The 27,556-nt window shown below is 35.7% G+C and overlaps 1 protein-coding gene across 3 annotated transcripts in view; it reads left to right on the top strand.

The window, feature by feature from the left end:
* The window catches only part of HLCS (holocarboxylase synthetase), a 126,487-nt gene that overhangs the window by 23,026 nt on the left and 75,905 nt on the right, over positions 1–27,556 (top strand). For all 3 annotated transcript variants that reach the window (XM_074601872.1, XM_074601865.1, XM_074601881.1), the window contains exon 6: positions 22,060–22,331. In XM_074601872.1, coding sequence (XP_074457973.1) covers positions 22,060–22,331 — 272 coding nt within the window. The remainder of the gene's footprint in view (positions 1–22,059; positions 22,332–27,556) is intronic.

The following is a 27,556-nucleotide window of genomic DNA, read 5'->3' as shown; positions in this document are numbered from 1 at the left end:
CTCTCAGCTAACGCTATATAGAGCCTAGATTTCAGGGTACATTTTGAGACAATTGTTTCTGAAATATTTCCATGCATATTAATGTGTATTGTAGAACTTGAGAATCAACTGTGAAACTTCAGTGTTTTTTAAAAATTCCCAGTGCTAAAATCAGGTATAGTTATACTGAAGCTCCAAAGCTTTATTTCTGTTGCTGTGCAAGTTTTCATGCTTAAAAGTGAACCAAAAATGTAAAATGTACAAAATAGGAACTTGTTTATTTTCTCCTACCATCCACAAAGCATAAGCAGCGTCCCTGCCTTTTTAGCCAGTAGGACAAAAAGCAAGAGCCCTTTGTAAGTATTTATTCCAAAAAGGAGATTTACTGTAGCTCTGAAGTAACCCGAGAGCTGAGAAAAATGTTGAATGAAAAGCACACTCTGTGAGTGATCTGAAAGGATCCTGTTGATCACTGATAAAAAATTTCTCTCTAACACTTTTTTACTTTTGTTAACGTATTGTATGTGTTATTTCAAAAGGACAGTGCATTGTTGCCAGAAATCTTTGTACTTGAAAGCTTTTCCAGTTTGTCTCTTGGCTAGGAATGAAAATGTCTTTTATGGCAAAGTTGCTTCAGGAAAAAAAAAAAGTAGATACAGCAATGTAAATGCATCTGTACCAGTAAAAATGTGTATTTGCTGGAACAGCTTATTCTTTTTGGGAAATGGATTTAATGTATGCCATGTGTGGAACTCTTTTTGCTGTTAAAAGCTGTGTTTCTACTAGTTTGGTTAGGCAATGCAGTGCATTTGGCGAACAATTTGTGTTCTGACAGGTAGTATGCTTTTTCTCTTCCTTGGCTTTCTGAAGAATTTATCTGTGAAATAACCCAAGGACTGATAAGAGAGTACTATAAAGTATAAGTATTTGTAATTTAACTCCATGTGTTTGGGGTTTTTGTTTCCCATAATAAATTCGAAGTTATTTGTTGGCTTGCAAGGCTTTGAGTTGCACGTGCGGGGGGGTGTGTGTGTGTGAGTGAGTGTGCTTTTCTTTGTTTTGTATTCTTCCCTTTCCCTCCTCAAATTACCTCAAATTAACTTCTGTTTCTTTATAACAAAACTTTCAAACCCAGAGTGGTCACACTGATTGCAAACCAAAACTGTTTCAGTGTTGTCATTCATTGGAAAGCTCTCTGTATCAATGTCTGCATTCTAATAATAGTCCCTACTGTTTGCTGGTGTTTAAGTGAGTGATTCTGAAAGGAATGGCCCTCTGAGGTGGGATGGTTATTGACAGTCAGTAGCTGGGGTTTTGTTGTGGGTTTGTTTTTTTTTTTCTCCATCAGCATTCAAGATAATGAAGGTACATAGGGACTGTCTTCTGCATTGACACTTGAGAACTCCCTTGGCCAGAGGATAGCAGAAAGCCATTCTTCTGAGAGCTAATACCACCCTAACTGAGGTCTGAGCCCCTGGAGATTCCTGGTTTGTGCCCGCTTTCAGAGGCGAGAAGTTTCCCAGCTAAATCCTCCGCAGATTCAGCATGGAAAAAGGCCAGGGCTTAGGCTGCGTAGGGCTTTTTGGGTACCAGCTCCATGAGCACTGGGCATAAGAAGAGAGACCTCAATAGCATGGCAGAATCAATTGTAGAGATTTTAAGCTAATGTGTTTTACTTCAGACTTGTGAATGGCTAAGAGAATGATTATGTTCAGTTACTGTGGCTTACCAAGCACAGGGTAATTTCTTAATCTCTGGTAATTTAATGGAGTCATTGAGGGATGCTCCTCTCTTTTCTGTCCTTACCCTTTCTAGCATAGAGAGGAAGGATGATGTATGGGACTTGAGGGAAGGTGCAGCATGAGTGAGGATGGGTAGAAAGAGGAAGAGAAGAAAATCTGCAGATGGAAACCAAGATACTGGTTCTTGTTTCTCAGTGGTATTTCGTCTTGCACCTCAGTTCTGTAAAACTTGTCATACAGTCGTGTAGTAGACAGAGGTGGAATAAGTATGTTTTAGTGCATCTTTCTTCGTTCTCCTCAGTCTTCTATTATTTTGCATACCTTTATTAGTGTAGTTGCCCAATAGATCTGCCAGTTCTTCAGTAAAACCTTTAAACTTTTGGGTTCCAACTGTTTGGTAGAGGTAAAAGCTTAAAAGAAGCTGAGTTTCTATAGCAAACTTTATAACATACAGTCCAGGACAGGATGCTTTTCAAAGCTAGCTATATGTCAAGGCAGCCTGTCAGTCTTGCCTGGCAATAAAGAGGTGATAGTGGGACTGCCAGTCTGCCTGAACACTGCTCTTGACAGAAGTGCCCACCCTCTTCTGCTCTCCACCCAGCTGTCAGGGCAAGAGGTAGTAAAGAGGCAGAAACTCTTGAGGGACTGAATGTGTCACTGTGAAAGGAGGAATGCGGTGTCACAGGGAAGTGACATAAGGGAGCCTAGAGGTACAGGGTAGATGTGGTAGAGTGATAACCAGTTCTATGTATAGCTGCTATAGGTGATTTTTATGGGGAGCTGCAATGATATGAACAGTAACAGATAACTGTAGGTTTACTGCCTGACACCTATGTTTTTCCCTGTAGCTGAAAGGGGTGATAAGAGTATGACAAGGGAAGCAGAACACTGCTCTCAGAGAAAGAACATCAGTGTTGTATTGAATGGTCTCCTTCCTCTCATAACACCTCCCCACCCCCAGATAACAGAGAGGGGCAGGGAAGGGCAGCGCTTTCTGAATTTTCAGGTCTCAGCTGTTGACTGGAGCCTTGCTGGTCTCACTGCCTGGAAACGGGAGCAGTCCTCCCTCTCCAGAGGCTGAAAGAAGTGTCTTTTCTTGGCTCTCTTCAGATACAAAGAACTTGCTTGAATCAGTGAGGGTCATTAAATTGATATCTTGCCTTGAAAATTGTTTTGTTCTTAAAAAAAACCCCTTTTGCCTATGCTGCTGAGAAGCATTTAGTTGTCCCTGTTGAGAAAGGAGAGAGAGGGAAGAGGTGGTGTGGGAGATACTGGAAATAGTAATAGAAATAGTAATAGTAACTGTACGTAGAAGGCCTGGAGAAAAAGACGATGAGGGCTGTTGCACTTAAACTATGAGAAGCGGTTACAATAAACTAGGCTTTCCTGGCTTTCTGCTCAGAGGCTGCATTTTTTAACCAATGTTATAGTGCAAAATGACTATGAAACTATAAATGTTTTTTTTTTTTACTAACTTTTGAGCCAAAATTAAAGTGTTCAATAGAGATTGTTTTTCCTGGGTACTAACTCAGTAGTCCAGGCTCAGGATCTGACTGACAGGTGAGCTTTGCTCTCGCTGGCTCCTGTAGGTATCAGAAGGCTAAATTACCTCTTAATTTGTTCACTCATGAAAGTTTCTTCAGACATTTCCCTCGACCTGTTTGGTGAAGAAAGGCTGGCACACTGCAGATGTTTTCAGTGCATTCACCAGCACTGTGAGACTCCAGTATTGATCAGCATACCTGCCCAGCTGAGCTATATTAGTCTTGGCATTATATTAAAATCACTGTGAATCTCTATTAAAAATCTCAAAAGCTGGATGCAATCAATGGTGGCTTTTTTTTACAGCTCCTTTGATGAGGGAAGGTGTTTTACCACTAGGGGTCACTTATGAGCTGGATTTAGAGAACACGCAGTAAAGTAAAAAATAAGTGATGGAAAACATTTTATGCATAGGGTGTTGTATATAGTTTTGCATTGAAATATATTTGCATGTTTGCAGCGGCTGCCTTGTATAATATTTCCTCAATTTTAAAACTGCATTTTAAATTCCACAGGAATTGATGGTATGTAGTGTCAAAATATGGTAAAACATTTTCAATTAAGAAATCTTGATGGGAGATGAAGGGGACTGCAAATATGGAGCCAAGTAATTCCAGGTGCTTGCTAAAGCTACCTTCTGCTTTTCTGTTGTTTATCTTCAGGGAATATTTACCACGTATTTGGGGGATGGGGAAAGAGAAATCTGGCAAACATTCCCTTTATTTTACGCTTCTCTAGTTAAAAACGTGTTTTCCTTCTTGCACGATAGCAGCAAGCGTGCTGTTTATGTTAAACAACGATGAACCACATTTGTAGGCACATAATAATGAATAGCATACTTATGTTGCATTATGGTTTGTAAACAACTTTTTGACTATGTATTGATTCAATAAACATTTTTGACGACCATTTGGAAAATGCAAGAAGCTTTGAGGAATGAAAGAAAATATCTTGTTTATAGCAATCCCCATAAAAAGGGTCTTTATGCTGCTGTGAGAACTAAAAGTTAGTGCCTTTTGTACTGAGTAGCGTTTAATCTTATTGTAGAGCTAGCTCTGATATGAAATTATTATGTGCTGGCAACTGACCAAAGTGTAACTCATTGAAGTGTATTCTATCATGTTTCAAGGCTTGCTTCAAGTCAGTGTGCATGATACTTCGCAACCACTTTCTTCAGCAGGCATGTTCTTTCTGTACTGCAGAGAATGGATAATTTTATTATCCTTTCAGAATGGCTGATATAATATATATTTAAAACATTTGTGAGCTTGATGTTGACGTCTTCTGTTAACTTTTCACTCCTGAAATGATAGAGAATAGCGTTATGGTTGAGTACCCTTTCTTGAGTATAGGTCACTCAGCATAAAGCACTGCTAGCCAACGTGCGAGGCTAAGTTTTCTTAGTTTCAGTTTTTCTTGGAGTTTGTAATAGGAATCTAAATTGAAAAAGTAAAATCCACAGTGGCAGACTAATCCAAATTCATGTTGGCTCTGTGTCTAACACAGACACACATTCTATCTTAATGTGAAGGCTGTAATTAAAGTGACTGGTCTTGGATTTTGTTTCAGCACTCAAAAGTTGTAACTGATAAACGTTTTGGAGTCAGGGTTCAGGGTACTGCCTTTGAGCAGATGGGTGATTTTAGATAGCAAAAATCCATAACTTGTGACAAACGCTGTGGAGATCCGTGGCAATTTGGCATCCATTTGTTTAGTATGACCTCAGTGGTAAAGATCTGACAAAAGTGGAGTATTTCCAAACATAAAAAAGTTGAGATTCTCTGTCTGTCAGTGAGGCCTGTAGCTAATTTATGTAAGTGAGACTGGGAAAATGAGAACAGGCTTGGCATCAGCTGGAGTCCTGTGAGATGCTATCATGTTACCATTGCTCAGAAATGACGATACATTTCCACAATGAGAAATCATTATAAGCGTGATCTAACAATTTAATTTGTGCTTCTTTTGTATCTTTACTTTTAAACAAATGATGGCTAGATGAGATAAGATTATAAACTTTAATTCAAGGGAAAAGTTGAATAAAAATACGTAAACCGAGAGGAAATAAAAGTGATTCCTTATATTACTCTTCAAAAAAGATAAAACCACAAACTTTACCTGTTTTCAAAACAGTGCATTTACCACATTGGGTCCTTATGAATATATTTCTTTGACTCTTAACAATTCTTTGACAATTCACTTACACAATAATATTATCGGGAAAAAAATTGTCCACAACACAAAGCTTATTGTTTATCAAGCTGAATTTTTTCTGGAAAATTAAGATGGGAGTTTAATTAGAGTTATCATTAATTTAAAAGACATTCCAGTATTCTCAGAGTTTGTCATCAAAAAAGATGAAGACTGAAGAAAAAAAAAAAAACAAACCCCAAAAACAAACCAAAACCAAAAACCCCAAAACCACAAACATTTTCAAGTATGACTTGTGTGAGTAGTTGATAGGGAATGGGCTGACTTACAGATTCTGTTGTATTTATCATTTGACAGTTCATTTTAAGAAATGATTTGGGGGTTTTGACATGTTGAGGAAATCCTGAAATTCCAGGTGCAGTGAGAATGGAATTTGACGTGTGACTGTCTGGCTGACATTATGCAGTTCTTGTAGTGAAAAGCTGGTTAAAGAACAGCTGTTAGCTTAAATCAGAGTTTGCTGTAGTTTCTACTACAACCTTTATGCGAAAACTTTTTTTTATTTGAGTTTTAGTCAGTCTTCACAACAAGTGGAATGTGTTCCAGTTTAGTAAATCACTGTACTTGGCAATTGTAGTGGTGACATTAATTACAAAGGATTTACATGAATATTGAAGCAAGGTTTTCTCATAAGAAAAAAAAAAAAAAAAAATCAGAGTAAGTCTTGTTCTGTCCGTTTTCATGGTATGTGTACTTTTCTTCTGTCAGTAAAAGTATCCTCTGTAAATGTGCTGTGTAGCCAAGGCCATCAGGGCAACCTGTATTCTTACAGTTACATTTTAGAGCCGTGCTTCACAGGGTTACATGATTTAGTTTTAAGAGTTTCACCTGGTCACCGTTTTATCTGTGCCAGCATTTCCTTGTGCAAACACTAGAGGATCTATAACTGTGGTAAAGTTCTGTACTATTACAATAATCTGTTCCATACTAGACAAGTATGGCACTATGTCTGTATGTAATTAAATATATATGTATATGTACACACTTGTATAAGAGTGTGTGTGTGTGTGTGTTAATATGTGTATCTTTAAAAAGTCTGTATATAAGGTTATTGTATTAGCCATATTGGCAACCTCAAGTTTCAGAAATTAAATCATCTTCTTTCTTTACCCCTTCCTTAATAAATGCATGATATAGTAGAAATTATGAAAGTGACACAGTCCCAGAAAAGACAACTGGCCCTAGAGAACTCCAGCACTGAGAAAAGTTGAGATTGAGTTATTCATCTAGTGTGTAAATTGAAGCATGCTCCTTGACTGATGAGGGTAAGAACTTTTTTGAGAGAGAAAAACCTCAGGAGGAAGAGCTAGTGGATCTAGTTTGATACCAGATGAAAGAGAAGACAGGCACTGTGTGGGAGGAGAGAGGGGAATGGGGTAACAGCTGAAGACACAGAGGTAAGGGGCAAGACTTGACCATATAGAAACCAACTTGTGTTACTGCATTTTCTAGCATTCCCTACAGCTGCAAGTTATTATGATGCATATCTAAAAATTTTGGCTATAAAATCTGTGCTACTTTGGACTGATCATTTCACCAAGATGTAATTAACATTTGATTTTTGCAGCTTGTGTTATTGAGAATCACTTTACTTATCTAGTGTGTATTGTTTCTCAAGTGCGTTCTAAATTGTACAGTTGAACTTATTTAAGAAATATTTTAAATACTTCAGAAAACACTTTAAAATATCCTTCTTAATTTATAAAAACTGAATAAATGTATGAATAAAATAATGGTTAAAGCCGAACGTTAGCAGGATTGAAGAGACTAGTGCGCTCTGTCCCTACTTGTTTTAATGTGGATTAGAATCCCTGCTGCAGTTTAAGTGTAGTAGTGTCATAATAAATTTCCAACTTTTTTACATGGTGACAACTAGGATTTGAAGACAGAGCAATAGATTATTTAATAATTTAAGTCTTTAGAAGTGGGTATACAGACTGCTGAGTCTCAAAACATTCTTCAGACAAACAACCTGCATCTAGATTTTTGTTCGGCTTCTTCCCCTTCAATATAGACTTACTAGAAAGTGAATACCGTGTTTTAACGACTTCAGAGAGAGAATCTAAATAAAGATGAAGCAATTCTTATTTGCTAAGATAAAAATGTTAAGGGAATTTGTGGATACGGTGTGTATTATCAAATAGTATGCATATGTTTTCTTTTTTCTATTTGTCTTATCTTTTCGATGTTACACTTGCAAAAAAGTAATTGGCCATTGTTCTCATTATAAAAATTGTTTATAAAAAATATATTCAGTTGGAGAAAGTGTATCACCATCTCTGCTTTAAAAAGCTATGTCTGGATGGTCTCTATCTGTTGTATATAGACAACTTTTAGGAATTGAGAAACATCTTAAGATCCTCTGAATTTTAAGATGGAGAGAACTATTTTGTGGGATCATGTCCCAGCATTTCCATGTAGTCAAAAATCAACGAAAATTAATTCCGGGAGATAGTTCTGAATTTCTTTTGCAAGGAAAAATAGTTGTTCTTTATGCGTAATTCTCAAGATTTAAGTTAAAAAAATACATATGGCATGTTTTGACTTTAGAACTCATTACACAAAATAAGCAATTATCCATGCATTTTTATGGTCTGGAAGATACACTTTTTTTCTTCCCGAAATGGAATTGTTGGTATTCTGATTAGTTCATGTACCGCAGCTACTTGACAGGAAGAGCAGCTGCAGAGATAAAAGTTGTTTAATTAGTTTGCAATTTTTTGACTGTGTTTTATGTGTTGGTATATTAGTACAATATATTAGCTGATGGAAAAGAAAATACAGTAGCTGAAAGCAAGTGCTTATTCTTATTTTTTGCTTCTTATAGAGAGAGGGGCACTTTCCCAAAGTTACCGTAAGCAGTATGAGCTGCAAATGGCCATAAATATTTGAGCTGCTTGTTTGAATTCCTGAGGTTTTGTTAGAAATACCTGAAAACAGTTAAAGTTGTACTATTGCCTTTAAAATACTTCTGTCATTATTTTAAATGAGAACAGTTGATATCAGGAATGTTTTGAACTGAGGTCAAAAGAGTACTTGTCTTTCGTGGGAGAATATTTCGTTGGAGCTGTGAGGCATATGCTCTTACGATGTAGATCCTTATGATGTAGATCGCTAGAAGAGGAGACATGCTTGCTGTATTCTTCACTTGTGCATCTGCTGCTGGCTACCGTTGGAGGGAAGGTACAGATTTAAAGGGGCATATTATATTGAAATCGTTGCTGCTTTGTCCTAGTGTTCATATCATTTGAGCAGCAGCAGCCTTTGACTGGAGCTGCCCCTTTCTGCTAAGCGTTAGTTATTTTGTCATTTGAAAGAGAAGTTCATCAGCTCTTGCAATTATAGGAAGATTTTCCTTCTGCCTAATTTAGCTGTAGGCAACATCTGGGTAGCAATAATGTTTAATTTGTTATTTCAGTCAAATGGTAGCTATGAATAGCTAGCAATGATAAGGATATCATTTTGTTATCTCTGCAGCAAGCATTTCCTTTTGGAGGTTGGACTGGACTTCGGTCTTCTCTAAATATTTTCAAGCTCTCTTCAATCCTACGTGATCCATTCTGTCTAATGATGGTCTCCAATTAGCAGTCCAGGAATTTCAAATTAGACATTTTTGAACTGCAATAAACATTACAGTTATCGCTATCCTTATTGCTCCGTACAAAACAACTTCATCTATTCAAGGATGTCTCTTGCTCTTAGTGGCATATGATAATTTGCTGGTAGAATGTTACTTTCACAGCCACTGTCATGTTCCTGATTTTATGTAATAATATTAGCTTGACAAACTGAAAGTACACATCAAACTCGAAACTCAAAATTAAATGATAATAGCTTTGCTCTCAGTGTCCTGCTTCCCTGGCTATTATGCTCAAGAAACAGAGACCCAAACTGTCTCTATTTCACCAAGGATAAATTAATCTCTAGGTGTCACAGCCTGAGTATACCAACTTTAGCTGTAGCCTGAGTTCATTAGTTTGTGTGGAACTATTCTGGAAATACATTTTAAACTCTTTTATCACATTTTGGTACTGATTGAAGTAATCCCTGAAACTTTTTCCCTCAAGACAATTTGTGTTTGCAAGTTAACCCTCTGGTTTGGGAGTATTAATTAAGGACCTTCAACAGAAGTGGATCATATTTAATCAGTTAAAAGTTCATCTTTGGAGTGGATATTTGCAGAGCTCTTTTTCAGTCTTTCACTGCTTTTGCTTCATTCTGGCCAGGTTCTTGAATTCGGAAGTGTAGTCTAGGTAGAATGTTGTACTCTTAGTCTTCATTTCAGTAAGAGTCTATTGCCCAGACCTTGGCTATTTTTCTTTTTAGTATTACAACAGGGTTCAAAAGTTCCAGTTCTACTACTTGCTATGGTCAGTCAGAAGCTAAGTATATGGCACAATAAAGCCATATGCCTTGGCAGCCAGAATCCTCTTTCACTCACTGGTTGCTGAGCTGAAATGAAAAATTACATTAAGTTCTACTGTTATTCCACTTAAAAACTTTTGTACTTTGTCAGAAGTTTAAGGCTTGCACTGCAGTTACAGCCTTTGCAATAGACTACGTTTGTGCACATATGCAGCAAGCATTTATTGTTTACATAGCTTCCAACAAGTATTTCCATAAAGTGGTATTTTGTTATCCCGTCCAGACTGCTACGCCCCAAGACATTTCCTTATCTGGGTTAATACTACATTTTAATGGGAAAAGTCTAAAAAATGAAACCATCATCTTTTTCAGGTGTGGTATTCTGTTGAGTCTTAAAATAATGCAAGAGCATGTTTCTGAGCATTGTGGTTAGATTTTATTAAATGAGGTCTATTTGGGCTGCATTCTACTGGAAGTGTTACCATTTGCATTGACGAATATTGCAAAATTTTGTTTGACAGATTGGGTCTTCCCTCAACTCTTTAAACAGTAATAGAGCATAAATATTCCTAAGCACAGAAACAGGTGGTTATCCTCAGAGGCAAGTCAAGGGAATCCGAAGTCCTTCAGAATACAGAATGTGCGGTTGTCAAAAGTGCTCCTGACTGACTGTATTTGCTTCCGTTGACCACTTCTTGTACACTGCCCCCGTCTCAAGTCTCTTCTTGTTTGCTTCTTGGAGTGCCTTGTTTCCCAAAGTCACTCCTAAAACCCTAAATGTCAGTCATGAGTTTCAACTTCTGCTGCGTTGTCTGCAGTACTGTAAGTTCTGTATGCCAAGCGTGGTCTTTTTGAGTAGAAGCTAGTGGTGTATATGACTTGACTAAAGTGAACTCAGCCCTGGAGTAGCTAAAGGGTTTGTCTAGATAAATGTTTCACCTCATAGGTGTGAGATCTCAGTATGTTGTATGCCCAACTTTAAAGGACAAATTAAATTTGTGGAGTTTTTTCCCATTTATCCTTCATAATTGCAGAAATGCTTTCAGATGGCTGCTCTCTAAGGAGGTTGGCTCTGAAGTTAGTTCTTGAAGCTGCCTGTGTATCAGGAGCCTTACAGCTATGGGTATGATTTGTTTACTATCTTCTTGTTTTTCCTCTGAGGAAAAATTTTTACCCATCTTGTTCTGAACAAGGTTTCAATCCCAGCAGAAGACAGCAAGTGTTAAATCTGAAAGGGCTGAAAAAGGGAGAGAAGAATTACAATGCAGTAGAAAACATGCAGCTAGGATAATTGAAATGTAGTTTGTATGATTCACTCTTAGAACCTAGCATTATAGTACATGGGTGTGAATACTGTGTTTTCCCCCATGTTTTGTAAGAAAAATTTATTAATTTGTGATAAACTGAATATTACTGAGGCTTCCTTCAGAGTTCTCAATTTGATACCTAAATTCTACATTGCTGTATATGAATATGACATATTTTTGAAGCAAGAAGCTTAACTTCTTGCTTCAAAAGCAAGGCTTTGCTTTTGAAGCCTTTTATTTAGGCTCTGATAAATAAAAAGCATTCTTAAACTTTTTTTTTAAATAATCCCATGCTGTCATGCTTATGTGTTTTTTAGGATCCTTGATTCACAAGTAGATCTTAGTTACAGTGAAAGTTAGTAGTTGTTATCTTAATACCATTTTTTATTTTGGAATAGGTATACTAGAAATAACATACCAAGCATGTTCTTGCCATTATAGCATATAATTTGCAATAAATTCTTCTTTTCTGAGATGTTTCTTTTGGTATCTTTTTTTTTAAATTTATAAATTGTTATGTCAACCTGAATATATTTTAGAAATTATTATAAAATATGTGATACATGTTGAACATTAGCTGTGCAACTTCAGGGACGTAAGTTTATTGTAATCTCTGAGTTGTGGTACATGTTAAAATGTGTTGTGGTTCCATGCAAATATTTCACAGACATTTCTTTAGCTCAAAAAACCCTACATTGTGACAGAATTGGGAGTTCTTGCTCAGAAGAGGCAAAAGTTAGGTTACAGCTGAAATCTCATCATTCAAGTTTAATTCATGTGCAGTGCTAAGAAGAGAATCTTTGGCTCCTGTTCTACTATTTCATATTCATGAACACTAAATTCACTCACATTTTGTGTATATAAACCTGTTGAAAGGCAAAACAAACCTGATGGAAAACCTTAGACTAAGAACTGTGTATTATCAGTGCTAAGAAAAAATATTTTCTTAGGTTTTATTTATTTAACTCATTCTACTAATAATTCCAAGATTTTCAACAAACAATTTTATCCTCCGTTTAAAAAAAAATAAAGTTCTGGTACCAAATAAAAATACTATTATGTTATAGCTGTTTAACAGAGCCAGTTTTACCAGCTGAATATATTGCATCTAATTTATTGCCCTATTAGCTGAGAACAAAATTCTTCTGTATTTTTTTTCCTAGTCAATACAGAATACTTTTCAGAGTAATTTAAAATAAATGTGTACAGCATTTAGAGCTAGATTTATATCTTAACTTATTCTTCTAAACATGACTTTGATTATTTTTGTTTTTAAACCCACTTTAATATGCATAATGTTCAGATTTTAGTGCAGAAGTGGAATGTCTTTTCCCTTCTCCCTGGTTTCTCTGTACTTATTTTTAGCACAGTTGCACATATGCTCAATTTACTGTACGCTTTTCTTCAAAAAAATAACAACAGCTTTGTTACAAAGTAGGTGTCATGAAGGATTAAATGGTCAAACTAATGTATCACACCTTTTTCTAGTAGGATAAATCAACACCTACTAGTCCTCTGATTTATCAGCGCTTTCATTGCAACGCTCATTTTTGTGAAGTGTTACGTAGTGATATTATGTCAAAAGTAGACCTTGTTCTTGTTGATCCTTTACCGTCAAAGTCAGCTTTATAGTTTGTTGCAGCAAACGTACCCCAATTACTGTGCTATGTTATGATACCCATTTACCTTGCATAGGTGGTCATATACTGTTTAATTTCTGAGATTAAGAGCTACAAACCACTAAATGAGATTTCGTCCTGTAATTTTTAGTATACTTTAGTTTAAACTAAAACTTTTTTATGGATTTTACTAAATTATGCTTAATATGAGGGGGTTTTGGTGCATACGTTCTTTCTTCCTTACTTTTTGTGTGTGTGTTCACATGCTTAACTGCAGTTATATGGTAACATGCGATTACAATTTTTTAAAGTACGCTTGGCTCAAAAGCTGGTTGAATTCAACCCTTTAGTGATTCTTGACAGAGGTGGGAATTCTGGAAGAAGTTTTGACATCTGAATATGGGCTATTGCATTCAAAAGTTTTTGAATGCAAATAAGGTTTGATTTTTGACTTGGCAAATGCTTGCGAAAGATTTAATACACTTGATGCTTAGTATGTCACATTGCTCTGCTACGTGCATCATAAAACCTGCAATTTTATTATTTTTTTTTTTGGCAAAACTGATACTGAGCCTAAACCTTTTTTTTTCGACTTGTGTAAGCATGTTGATGACGCATTTGTAATGTATTAGAGGAGTACTTATTTTGTTGTAGTTATATGTGAATACGGAGCTAACTTACTTAGTGTTAATAAAATATTTTAGAATATTTTTAATACAACTCTATTATTATTATTTTTACCATAAAACACAGATTGACTTTTAAGTTACTTCTGTTTTTATTAGAAATCTTGCAAAGGTCTCAAAATCAGCACAAGCCACAGTAAATTAGTGCAACATTACAAAATACTGCTTCATCAAATTAAGGAGTTTTTCTTTAAGTAGACTTTTGGCCTTTCAGAATGGAATATGGTTCTGTTTCATATGTAATGTGCTTTTTTCATATGCATGGATGTCTTCAGGGTTTTTTTTAAAGATACGCTTTTGGTTCTGGATGACGTTTAGCCTTTGACCCAGCCACTTTCTTACAATAAACAGTTTGTTGATGAGAGCAGCTGCTGGGAAGATTGCTTCCAGACTGTTCTGTTGCAGCTGAGTAAGAAAAGCAAAAGCCAGGATGCACCTTACAGTGTTGCTCTGCTCTCCTCCCTCTTCCGCTCGGCTCTGGTTTGTGTTGAGGACCCAGTGCAGCGCGGCCTTCTGTAGCCAGCCTTGTCCTGCGGCTGCGAAAGCTCTTACATAGTCAGGGACCGTAAATGGTAGTACTTTTATCAAAACTGAGAAATCAAAACAAATGTGTTCTGCTTAGAGCAGTACGCATTCACTCCTTTTTTTTTTTTTTTAATTGTTCCATCCTTTAAAGAATTTTTGATATGTTTTTTGCATATAACAATAAAGAAAACATGTGATTGCCTCATTTCCTGTATATTGTCTGCATGTGCCTTCTACCAACCTAATACCAAAGCGTAACACTGTGCTAAAAACAGAGAAAGCCCAATATAAAAATCTTGACATGAAGACCGTTTTTCCTTTTCATTGGTAGTTGATTACATTTTATTTTATTTTTAACCTTATTGACAGCATTCTTTTCTCTACAGAAGGTAACATCTGATATATTTGTCATTAGTCGGTGAATTCTGACCTGGGCCCTGCAGTCTGTTTTTAGAATGGACTGCTACACATTGGATAAATTAATTTTCTGCCCACATACGGTGCTTTTTAAAGCTAAATTTAATTTTGGATTCAAATTTAGGCACAGATTTATGAGCAGTTGCTGGACACGTAGACTGGGAATGGGTTGAAATCTAAGATGCTTCATGTTCAAAGAAATGTAACTCCGATAAAAAGGATAAGGATACCTTGCAACACTTTGTTAAAAGTCTTTCCCTTTTATGGACTAGGTATTCCACACATCAGTTGGCCGAATGGACGCACTTCTATATATGACTGTTTCTACTCTGCTTACTGCTGAGATGATGCACTGTGTAAATGTTGATGTAATGTAATACTTGTTTTTAAAAACATGCTGAAGTGCGGAGACAAAAATAAGGAACTTGGTCTCTGCAATGATCTTTTAGAAATTATTACCTTTTCTGTCTCTCTTGTGAAAGTGTATCGCAGACTAAAGAACTACCCAAATCACTAGAGACTCCTAAAAATCCAGTTGGTTGTGAATTAGAAAAAGCTACCAAACCCTGCCATCTTTCTAAATGCCCTTCCATATTTTATGCAGTCAGCTCATGTTTTTCACCGTATCTGGGTTTAAGAAATATCAAAAGATTATTAATAAACTGAAACAGATTTCCTAGTTATGTAGTATCCTGAGAATGCATAGCAAATATCAGCCAAGTAACTACAGAAGTTCATGAGAACATGAAATGAGAATGTACCTCGGTTGTACTACAATAAAATCTTTATGAAGTTCTTTGGGGGATGGGGGAGGGAGGGAGTGGAGCACTGGGATTTCTCTCCTTCCTAAGATTTTTATACTGTGAACTAAAACACGGAATAATGAAAATAATGGCTCTCTGCATGCTGAATAGAGTAAGATAGATGCACAGATTCTCCCCTGACTTAACCTAGAGGAGTGACCTCAGCTAAAATATGTCTTCCTGTTAATAAAATATGCAAAACAAATGAAAACATAGTAAGTAATCTGAAGATAGATTAAAATCAGCCAGTGGGGCCATGGAGGGAAGCTATCTAGCTTGCTCAGTTTTTACCTGTTTCCTTGAACAAGGACTGAACTTTGAAATTAATTATAAGCAGGTAATATTAAAAGTTCTAGATATGCTTTCTGAAAATGAATTCAAGTACTTTATGTATTTCAAATCAGATTTTGAATGTGTTGTAAATAGCCTTTGTGTGTTACAGTTCTGCTTATTTTCGCTTGTTTCAGTTGTTAGAAAATCCATCTTCAAGCTTATACTTGCTTAAGTCTGTAAGGGCAGCTATTCAGGACTGCAGGCGTTGTTGTGTGGTTTGGTAATTTTTTTACATATAAATGACATCTGAACAGTATGGAAATAATGATTATCAGTATCTAATGAAATCTCTTAACCTGGTTGTCTGGTTAGAGACACTGGCTCTGACACACATAAGTAATACATCTGCTATCTACAGCTTTCCTAACTCCTGCTGAACTAGTAGATGGCCACTACACCTTAATTGCCAGTATTGTTTTCCTTGGAAGGGAAGAGCAGCCTCCCTCCCATCTCTGTGAGTGTTTCTATGGAAGAGGTTACAGCAGGCCTGTTCTTCATCCTCGTCTGTCAAGGCTGTGATCACCAAGAGATTATCTTCTTTTATCTTCTTTTTGTTTTAGTTTTTTTTTCCTCCTTTCTTCAGCTTTTTCCTAAAGAGAAAGACATGGTACTGGGTTCCCTGCACCCCTTGTAAAAGAAAATAATACCTTTTAATGAATGGTTGTGGTACTAAACTTAATATTTATAAAATGTTTTTCAAAACCTCGGTAAAAGCTTATATATATATGCTAGGTAGGGTTTGAACGCAATAAGGATAGTATATAACTTCACATTTTTTCTGTATGTTTACAGTAAGGTTTTTTTGGTGCTGCTTAATATTTATTTATTTATTTTTAGCATTTTTCTATATTGACTAAGCATGAAAATGGTTTTAAAATGGGGCTATGGTTGCGTTATGAAACTGTAATCTGCTTCAGATCTCAAAGTATGGCATTATTACAGGAAGTAAAAACACAGGCAGCATCAGAAAACCATTTTGTGTGCCTCATTAGTCAGAAATGTCTGCCAAAACCTTGCCCTCTTGTGCTAATAGCTGACTTTTCCTGCTGCCGGCCTCCTAAGTTGCTAGCATTCAGGGCTGGAGTTGCCACTGTAGATGTGTTTTTTGCTGGCGCCAGCCTACTGCTTACTACCACATTGGACTTCAGTTTGTTTCTATTGGATTCAAGAGATGCTATGGAAGCTCTCCAGTGGCTAATTTAGCACTTTTAAACTTGTAGGGCTGTTGAGCAAAGCTGTGTAATACAAGGAGGATATATTTTTTGTGTATATGTATATGCAAGTGTGTATTTTTTATATTCTAAAGTTGGAATCAGATTCCAAATACCGTGCACTCTTTATTAAAATGTGTTCTTTTTCCATCAGTGCTATTATAAAATTCATATGAAATATATACATTTAAGATCATACCTGAACCTAATAATACTCATTTGAAAACAGCCAATTCAGAAAAAACAAGCAGGTTAGCCATATTGAAGGTGTGATGTCTATAAATGTGGTTATGCTCCAAATGGGCTATTCATGTGCTTCTCTAAAAGACTGGTACTTTACGCCTGTGTGATCTACGCTTGTTTGCAGTTAATAAATGTATATATGTATGTGATTTAATGAATACATTAACTGATAATATATGAATCAATACATCAACTGCAAACTTTTTTTTCAAGTACAGTGAAGCAAAAATAGAGGGAGTTCATTGGGAACGATTACAACTTACGCAAAGGAAGGAGAAAAATTGTTAAATCATGTTGTAGCTATGTATCCAGAAAATTAATACTTAGCCTCACTTACTCAACAAGCAACAGCTAGAATAGAGTATTATATTATAGTCACAATATTGAGTCATCGGGTAGAGCATCAGTAGTTAAGACTTTCTCATTTTTCCTCCCAAGAAAGGAGAGAGCTGACTGATGTATAATGTTTGTTCGTGTTATGGCATTATATTTTTAGCTTTCATTAAGTTTTGCCTCCATGTTTTTAATAGAAACCAAATGAATTTAGGCTGTGACTGAATTTTGTCTCAACAAAGAGTTCCATTGATACAGAGTTTAAGATCTATCGTCACAGAGTTTGGTAGAAAAGAGCAGCTCCTGAATATGCCCAGTGAGAGAGATACTTGCATATATCTGTGTACATATATGAACATACGTATAAAAATAAGAAAATGCATCAAAACTATATATGTAAGTAGAATACAAGACTAAAAGCTTGGATTTGGGGTTATTGCGAACCATTATAACTGAAAGTTTATGTGCTTTGTGTGTAAGTCTCATTGGTTGATAGAGCCCAGGTGCAAATAAAATCTTCTCCATCAGGAGCTGTAATTTTCTGTTATTTTATGCTACAATAGTGAAGGGGTCCATATGCAACTGGTTTTCGTCTCTTATGTCTCCCTCTTTTCTCCTTCTTATTCGGTCTCAACTGCCAAGTAAGAGCTAGGAAGCAGTGAAACTAATGATTACGAAAATAAAAATAATTTTAAACGGCAAAAGAGAACTTCTGTTACATAGCAGTTTCTTCACGCACCTGACCAAACTTAGAATCATAGAAAGCAGATACTAAATCATAAACAAAATACAGCTTTTACTCTTTCTTCTTTACATTATAATTGCTATTTAAACTTTAGTTCAACAACATGCAACGTCAGACCTCCAGTGCTTGATACAGTGACCCCTAATAAACCTTTGTGCTGATCAGTGGAGGTGCTGTGAGGGTGTGTACTATGCAGTAGCTTAACTCTCTACTTCTATGAATTTTGTGAATTAACATCCACTGTATCTCCCTATCTGCTTGGAACAACTTTTCATTTAGTAAGACTTTCAGTCAGACAATCAAAATTCTGCTGGTTGATCGGTTTGTCCCTGGGGTCAGTGAGGCTGTCACTGCTTGGAAATTTCATATTTCTCCATGCTTCTGTCTGGGAGGATAAGTTGTGCTTTGGAGTGCTGGCGGAGGATTTCTCAGTGAGAAGTGGTGTGTAGTTCCTGTTGGTATAGTTCTTTTCTGCTTTTGGTAGTTGGTTTTTTTACTATGCATTGACAATGTATTGTGCTTTTAGCATTTAAAATACGGATAGAAAAATTTTCTCGTTATAAATTTGTAGTTGGTTATTTTAACTATGAAAAGCTGATTAAGTGTCTTGTCACCAAGTTTTTTGTTTGAAATATCAAATATCTATCTTTCTTTAAGAAAGAAGGCAACATATTTGCTTTAGAGAATGTACATAAAAAACATGATTTGAAAAATGATCAGTTTTATAGGAAATTTAAATTTTGTCTGACTTCAGTTCTTCTATCCAAAACTGATGCACTAACGATGAATAACAATTTCAGAATATGTCTGTGCCACCCTAAATCAAGTGTAGTTATATTTACAAAGTACAGTACTGATTATATGCATAATACAGATTTTAGTACGATTGTATGTGTAAGTAGCTGCAGATACTGTTGTCGGTGCCTGAATATGTAACAGCTACAGGTTTTTTGATTGCGTACTCACTTAAAGCTTGTACCTGCATGTTTTAGGATTTTGATAATGGTCAGGGTAAGCAGTGGCCAGTAGTTTGGGTATTCCCTTACCTTGTGTTGGGTACCTTGCTTGACACACCTGATCTGGTCCCAGAGGTGTGGAAGGCCAGGAACCAACTCTTCATTTAAACGGCCACCAGAGGTTGCTGCAGAACGGCAGACGCAGCTGAGGACAGGTTTTGAATTCAAAGCTAAACCCTGAACTTAAGCAACAAATCGCACAGTTTAGGTTCTGACGTGATTATATTCCTTTCTAGTGGAGTTGAAGCAGAGGTTAACCCTGACTTCTTGTATACGTTTATTTCATTATACAAAAATGTACTTCTGTGTGCCAGTATAATTGTGGGGACTGAAATGCATTGGTTCAGCATCCGTGTGTCTGTAACTTTGTGTGAAGGAGGTTCTTATAGTGAAAATTGATTTTTCTAGCATGTACTTGGACAGTACTTGAAACTTTGCTTCATTAAAAATGCAAAACTATATTTTTTAGGAATTTTTAAAAATCAAATGCTGTTCTTGATTATGTATTACTTGAGTTTATGTTTTTGATCAGCTCAATAAATGTGTACATTATGGGAAAAATTAGCTTCATAATTATACATGTGTGGCAATTCTTAAATGGTTCGGTATGCGCTAGAAACAAGAAAATTAAATCAAGAAGTAAACCTTAAAACTAAAGGGAAAAATCACCTGAAAGAATACGCTCAAGAGGATAAATGGTAGGAATTGTGTGGCATATTTGTAATAATGTAACATCACGCATAAATATATGGTATTTCAGTTTTTTCAGAAAGTATGCTGTGGCAAAAGTACGCCAGACTTTCTGACGCATAGTATTGAGCACTTTCATTCTTTGTTTAGAATGTAATAATACTTTAAACACCTTTATTTTTTAACTTAATGTCTGTTTCTGTAAGTCTGTAAACCCATCCTTATGTGAGTTAAAATTATGTTTTTGCATCTAGGACTTGCACTCTCAATTATGCTAAGTGAATTCTGTGTTTGGAAAGCAATGGGAAAATGCACTTTCTCATTAAGCACAGTTTCCATATACTTCCTCAAAGAATGAAAGCTATACTTTTTCTAAATATCAGCTACAGCTAATAAGTTACGGTGTGTGTGTGTGTAAAACAAGTAGGACAGTGTGTAAAGAATTTAGCAGCAGTCTGTCAAAGCTATGATACTACACTATGTGAAGATACAAGTGCTTCATGCAGATCAAGTCAAAAAAATGTTTATAAAACCTGTAATGCCACATCATCATTTATGATGCATATGTAAAAAAAAAAAAAAGGAAAGAAAATATTTAAAGCATATTTTGTCCAAGAAGTTAGATGGAAAAAGAGTTGAGGTGGAGCTTTAGAAAACCAGGAAATGAGAAGTAATTTCTCTGTAACTAAAATTTAGCTACTGAGTCACTCTTAGATTGTCCTGGGGCTTAGAAACTAGTGCCTTATTGCGTTTGGAAAGAGACTGTTCCTTTCTTCCTGTTATGCTCTGCTGCCTGTACTACAGGGCTGCAAACCAGTAAGTCTGCTGACATTCAGCATACAAAGAACGTCACACAAGAAGCAGTGTCCATGTGAAACTTGAGAATGTGTAGTTTCTGAGGATGGAAAATCTATAGAAAGGTGATAGGAACAGGACCGCTTCTCTCATTCCTTCTTAAGATATAACAATGAGATTTGGAAAATTGGAGTAATTCCTTGTATGGATAACTGTTTATAGGAAGTTTGCTCTTAATTTCAATTTGTGGATTTTAAAGAGTTGGGCTGGACCGCAGGGACATCTTGTTCAAGGGCAAGAGACCTAAGTCCTGTCTTCAGTACTCACATAGGACACACTCGTATTCTGGTTCCCAGATATGGCAGTAATGGGAAGGAGGAGCATATATTTGGTTAGAAGCTTTTTATATAAAAGTCAAATGTCTTCCTCTCAAAAATTTGAGGGCAAGAATCTCTAGTACATTATTTTCAGTAGAATAGAATACACAATTTCTGTGGTTTCATATATCATATAAATGACCACATTGTCTCTACAAGGAGAGCTCTTCAAAATCCAAGCTACACATTTAACAAAAAGAAGTCCCAGCGTCTGTGTTTCTGGGATGTTAACTTACGGTTTCTAAAGACATGGCAAATGTTTCATATCAAATCTCTCAAAATAAAATTAGATATCTCCAGAAAGAGTTCTATGAATGTGTTAACAGTTGTTTCAGGGTGTCACCAGACAGGTAATAATCCAAATAATTAATCTCTTCATTTCACATTAAAAAAAAAAGAAGTATTCCTAAATAATCTGAAATAAAGGAGAGAAAAATCAAAGTTTTGTTATGTAGATATATAAAATTATGTATGTATATATGTACATGTTTATTTCACATTTAGAATCTTTTGCTCAGAAAAGTGTATGAGCTGTGCCATTGGCTGTGACAAGGACAACAGAGCATACATACCACTGCATTTCATACACTGGTAGTAGAATTTTCTTAGTTGTGTGCATTCTTGAGTTACATGCTTCTCTTCTAGCTAGCTAATTAACATCATCATCATTTATGTTAGCTGAAGGTATGAGCCCTTTTAGCAGGTATTCCACTGATAAATCAGTAAATGTTTTTCTTAGCTTTATCCTTCAAATTGAGTCTTAGCAATTGACTAAAGGGATTCCAGCAAAGAAACTTAGCATGTTGAAAAACCTGCATAATACAGATGAATGTATGCACCTTGATGCTTCAGAACCATGACAAACCCTGTTATAGGGAAAGATTAAGCCAAATTAAAGTGCAAAGGAGCGTGGTCTCAAGTCTTAGAAGAGAGTACCAAGCAGTCAGGCCAGGCTGGATTAGAAAAAGCAGAAGAAGTTGATCTTTGAAGAAATTAAGCTAATTTTCCTATTTTGAAGTAGAAGATGATTGCTTGAATAAAAATGTTCTCGGAAGAATGTTTGTATGTCTTCACATGTTGTGGTCTGTATTTCTATGCCTTATTTTATTTCCCTTGCCCACAGGAAATCCATCTTGCTTTTCTGAAATGGCTCGAGGGAAATGTAGATGCTGAAGGATTAAGAGCATCCAGCAAGGTGTCTCTTAAATTTGTTTCATCCTTGGAATCAAAAATTGAGATAACTCCCCCTCTCGTGCCAGTCATCACTGCGATGGGAAGTTTCTCATCAGAACATTTCAGCCTGAAGACATATCAAGAGAATCTTCAAACAAAGAAACTTGGAAAGATCCTTCTTTTTACTGAAGTTACCACCACAACAATGGATCTTCTAGATGGGTAAGACAGTGATCTGGACCATACCAAATAAGCTTTCTGATCTGGAATTCACAATTATAAAAACATACAATGTTCAGAAAGAAACCTTTTTCTCTTTGGTTTATTTGTTGCCTACAAGCTAGCCAAAGTAAAAGAAAGCTGATTATCTTCTAGATAGCACACAAAATAGAGATCTTTGTGTTCACAGAATATTAACTGATAATGTATAAAATACTAAGCCATAAAGGGTGGGGACATCTGACAACTTTTTACTTGGTGGTGGAGTTTAATCATTCCTCTTGCAAAGCATGAATATCACCACAGGAAAGTTTAAGGTTTTAAATGTGCATATTTGGGAGATTATATGCATTTTCTGGTACAAGTTATTTTCTAAGCTAGTTATATGACAAAAGGGATACCAAATAGATTGTGGCCTTAATTTTAACATTGCTGTTTTCTCTCATTCCTTTTACTGAATATTTCACTAAAATGCTCTTTAGCGGTTGTTGTTTTTTTTAAAACATCGATTAGGGTTATGCTAGACATTCTTTCATCATCACATAGATGACCCTTGTGAATGAGTTGTGGGATACCTTTGAGAGAGTAGTTCATTAGAGTTTTGAATGGGATTAAGCGATATGAAAATCACAGTTACTAAATCTTAGCTTGGAGTCTATGTACAAAGACTACACTGTTATGTTTCATGAAATAGTCTGATGGAAAAAACTGTCTTTGGGAAGTTGTTGATCTTCAGAACAGATTTTTCTATGTGTTTCTACCTGCAGCTATAACTTTTCTTGACAGCTACTTTTGAGTATTAGTGTTAATTTATCTGCAGAAATTGCAGATGAATTTTACTGTTGAAAACAACCTCAGTAATTTTGTTTTGAATTTTTTTTTAATCAACATCATCAGTTAAATGATCTTGAATGTTATTGTAACTGATTAGCTAACCAGCAATAATAGCTTTAGCTCTCAGCTAGAGAGCCTACATTGTGAGACTGATACAAGTTACAGAATATGCCTTCTTGCAAGTAATAAAGGTGATTTGGTTTAGAATATATGTGCACAAAATCTGTGAATGAGGATGCATTATAACCGTATTGAAGTAAATAATGTTCTTGTCTTACAGTTGATGATAGAATTTACAAATTATAAGTTGTGTGAAAATATTGCAATTTAGAGACAGTTTGAATCATATACAAATTTCTTTTAATTCTAAACTATTCTCTGTGTGTGCATATGTACTCATGTGCACACACATTAAAAAAACGTTGCTATGTAATTTTGCCACTCCCCTTCCCCCAGATCTACATCCTGTTCTTCAACAGATTTTGCAATGGCTTCTGGATGCAGACAGACATGCTAGTTCAATAAGAGGCCACAAAGAAAAGAGTTATTTTATTGAAGCATTTGTAGCATTTGCTTCATAATTTTTAGTATTCACAGCATGTTCAGCCTGTTGGATTGAAAGCAGAAGTACTGTGAAGAAACTGACAAAGTGATAATTTAATAGGTCAAGACCTTTCTTCTCTGACAGTTGTTTTTGGTGGTGGTTCTCAGTAATGTTATTCACACATCTCAGTAAGATGAGGTATATAATAGAGAGTTCCGTGAATTTATTTATATATCACAAGCTAAAGAGAATCATGTGTGGACAATTTATATATGATGATATTATCAAGAAAGGCAAGAGAGCTGAGAGAAGTGGTCTTTGTTTTTCAATGACTGTGGAACCTTCACTTTCTTATTTCTAAAGTGCTGTACCAGCAGAGTGGTCAGCACTCAGGTTACTTTTTTTACATCAGGCAGTCCAAATGTAATGAAGTGTTTAGAGTCTTCAAGATTTTCCCCCTCATGATGCAGCTCAAGTAGTCAGTTTGCAGGTAAGATGTAAAGTGGAAGTCCTGGCTCTAAGTAGCCTACACTAGGAAGATGATCCTAATCAGATTATATTTTGAACAATTAAATTTATCTTGCAGAAAGACCTTTGTTTTAATAAGTTAAAATATTTGTCTTAAGTATTATGGTTGATGTTACGTAACTGCTTTATTGTCATGGATAATAGAATGGTGTAGTCCATGTGATTTGCAAGTCAACAAAGTACCTTGAGGCTTCTCAGATGATAACATTTCATAAATCACTAGAAATTGATACAAATACCTATTAAGTACGTTTTATTGAAGAAAAAAAAGTTGTCAGGTTTTTAAGGTACTTCCAAATGAACCAATATGAATTTGTTAGGGTATGTCGTATGTCACTTTTTTCTAATTGCCAGTTCTGAATGAAAGGAAATAATATCTCAGGAAACAATAGTTTCTTTGCTTGAAGAAAAAGTAGGTACCTATTGATCATCTGTGATTCCCAGAAGAAGATTGCAATACCATGTTTATGTAATCATATTTTGCAATGAGCACATATTACATGACAGATCTCTTAGGTCTCTCCAACTTTAGGAAGTTAGTGATGATCGAATACATGATGCAAACACCTCAAGAACTTAATTAGCGTGGTTAGAAGTAAATTTAGTTAGTAATTTTTTTTTGTTAGGAAATTATAAATAAATATGGCATTTAACTTTAGTGACTTTAGATTTTCTTATACCTTTCCCACCAGCTAAATGTCAGACTTTTGTCTCTCTTCCTTTCCACTTCCCCAAACCTTCATACCCCCCAAAAATTAAGACGTGGAAGGAGAAAGTGGGCTGGAACTAATTTAATGGCTGAGCGACCTCACAGTAGAGAAACAGCCGGAGCCTAATAGGGGTCTTTGTCTGCATTTCCACCCTGGCTGGTAACGTGCCAGTCAAAAGTCAAGCAAGAGAAACAGGTGGAAACTATTAGACCTGTCATAAAGTTTGAAAAATTGATTCTGGAGGCTAAGTGAATAGATTAGACTTGACAGTGTTGTCCTAAAGATTCTAAGGGAAAATTCTGTAGTTTAATTTGGGATCCCTTGATTGTTCATTAGCTCTCCAGATGGCAGGTCTTGGCAGTTTGCCTATTAACGTACACACTGTATTATCACTGGTGTACATTTATATGTCCTAACAAGCATAGGTAACAAGCAAAGTGTGAATTCACCTGTAGGTATCTAAAATTAAATGGCATTAGTCTAATTGTAAAATAAAGATTTGTTTAAATGACAGATAGTTTTAAATGATCAATATTGCTTTTATGATTTCACGTTAAAAACTATTGGAATAATTTGAGACTACTTTTAAAAGCGTTTCCATTTTTATTTCTTAAATTAAAATTTAAAATCCTTACCAAAGATTAGAAATTCCCTTGTTTTTTCTCTAAAAAGAAATTCTTTCTGCCAGTTTCATTTCAGAAACCTTGTCTTCAAAGATATTTATTCTAATGCCACCTGAACAGTTTAACCTCGCCAGAAGCAGTTCCACTTTTTCTCTCTACTCTCCTCAGAGCATTCTCGGAATTTCATGACTTAAGATGAAACCATTATTTTTGAGGATGATCTGCCATAGTGATGCAAGTGTTACATTGTAGAGGCATGCTTATTAGACTCACAAGACCTGAGATCGATAAAGAAATATTTCTAGCACACTCTAATTGTCTGCAGTGGTTTCACAAGCATTTCATTAAAAAGTAATTAGATATACATTTCAGTTTTATTCTTTACGGGCACCTTATATCCTGTTTTCATGTTTTAGTTGGCAGAAGATTTAACTTATACATGATTAAGCCAGCATGGGATATATTCTATATGAAATGCCATTGTGGATCCCTTTCCCCCAGTATTTAAAAAGCACAAAATGCCATTGTTAGGAAGAGTTTGATACAAAAATGGTGAATTTTAGTGGAAATGAAATGTGGGATGAAGTTGCTTTCATAATTGCTGAATAGGATATTTAAATAAAACGTCATCTTAGAATAAACAATTTCCAAACAGTTGAAAGCTTTGACAAAGAAAATCCTTTACATTGTTGGTGCCCTTTCGGCTCTTCTTTATGCTTTTCTAGATTCGTATTGTTGAATTTTTAAAAATTGTACTACAGCTCTAATTTTTGAAAGTGATCATTAGGACTCATTTTGTTTTAAAACTCTTGTTTTAGTTCTATTCAAAAGTGTGTGCTGCTAATGCAGTTACGAGTTAGTGAAACGTAAGAGTAGCATATAGTTGAAGGAAATTGGAATGGCACTTCAGAGGCACAAGCAAATAAGCTGAGATTCACAAACTGTATTTTGCACTTAGTGATTTATTTATTTTTTTTCCAAATCCTTGTGACATTTTACTCTATGTAAACACAGTGGCCTCATGTTCAGTCATTCCATGCACCCTGGTGATCTCCCTTATTCTCTGTTTAAACCATATTTTTTAAAAAACAAATTAAAATCAGATAAGTTGTGGGGAGTGGGTTGAAATGTGGTTTGAAGATAGAAACTTGGCATTGACGTAGCCTTTGCAAAATATGCCATACAGTCAACAGCGCTTGTTTTCATTCCATCATCAGGTGTACCTGTTTAAAGCCTGCCCTCTCAGATACTTGCCTCAGAATTCCACTAGGACTGTAACTGCAAGTCAGAATTATTGTTCTTACAGCTATTGGCTCAACTTGATCGACTGTTTTCTTAAAAACTATGAAAATTGTTTACTACTTTTAATATTTTAGCTAGCCGTGTCTCCTAATCTAGGCTCAGGTAGGTGGAGGAAGCTGTTTTGCTGTAATAGTCAAAACCTACTGCAAGCTGCGTCACTGACCTTGTGGTTTCCTCTCTTGAAGATGTATGGAGTTGATGGAGTGCGAAGTCTTCAAAGAGTAATCTTTGTCTTTTAGCATGGTGAGACTATCCTGGTACATGAATAGTCTGCTATAAATAAATGTTTTATCACCAAAGTTAATAGTTTGTAAACATTAACCCCCTACACCCTTCTCCCTCAAGAATGCGTGTTGGAGAGCTGGAAAATACTATGGTGGGCAGGAAGGATGCCTTTCTCTCAGGAAACAGGCATTGCTGTTGGATATTTAAAAAATGTATCAGTTTTGATGAATTAGTCAGTTGCATTTAAATTCTGTATGTGTCTTATACATAACCAAAAATATTTTATCAGTTTGGATGAGTATCTCTTTGTGCAGAGACCTCTCACAATAGTTCATATTGCTTTTAAAAGCTTAGATCCCTTGGTTTTGTTTGCTTTTTAAACTGTAGTGTGGGATAGGAATGCTTTGCTTGATGAATGTCTAGCTAAAATCTAAAGTTAAATACTAGTGGCGATAGATCTGC

Source organism: Larus michahellis, chromosome 1 (assembly GCF_964199755.1).
Source record: "Larus michahellis chromosome 1, bLarMic1.1, whole genome shotgun sequence".
Lineage (NCBI taxonomy): Eukaryota > Metazoa > Chordata > Aves > Charadriiformes > Laridae > Larus > Larus michahellis.
Note: the sequence above shows the minus strand (reverse complement) of the source record. Positions and strands in the feature narration are given on the sequence as shown.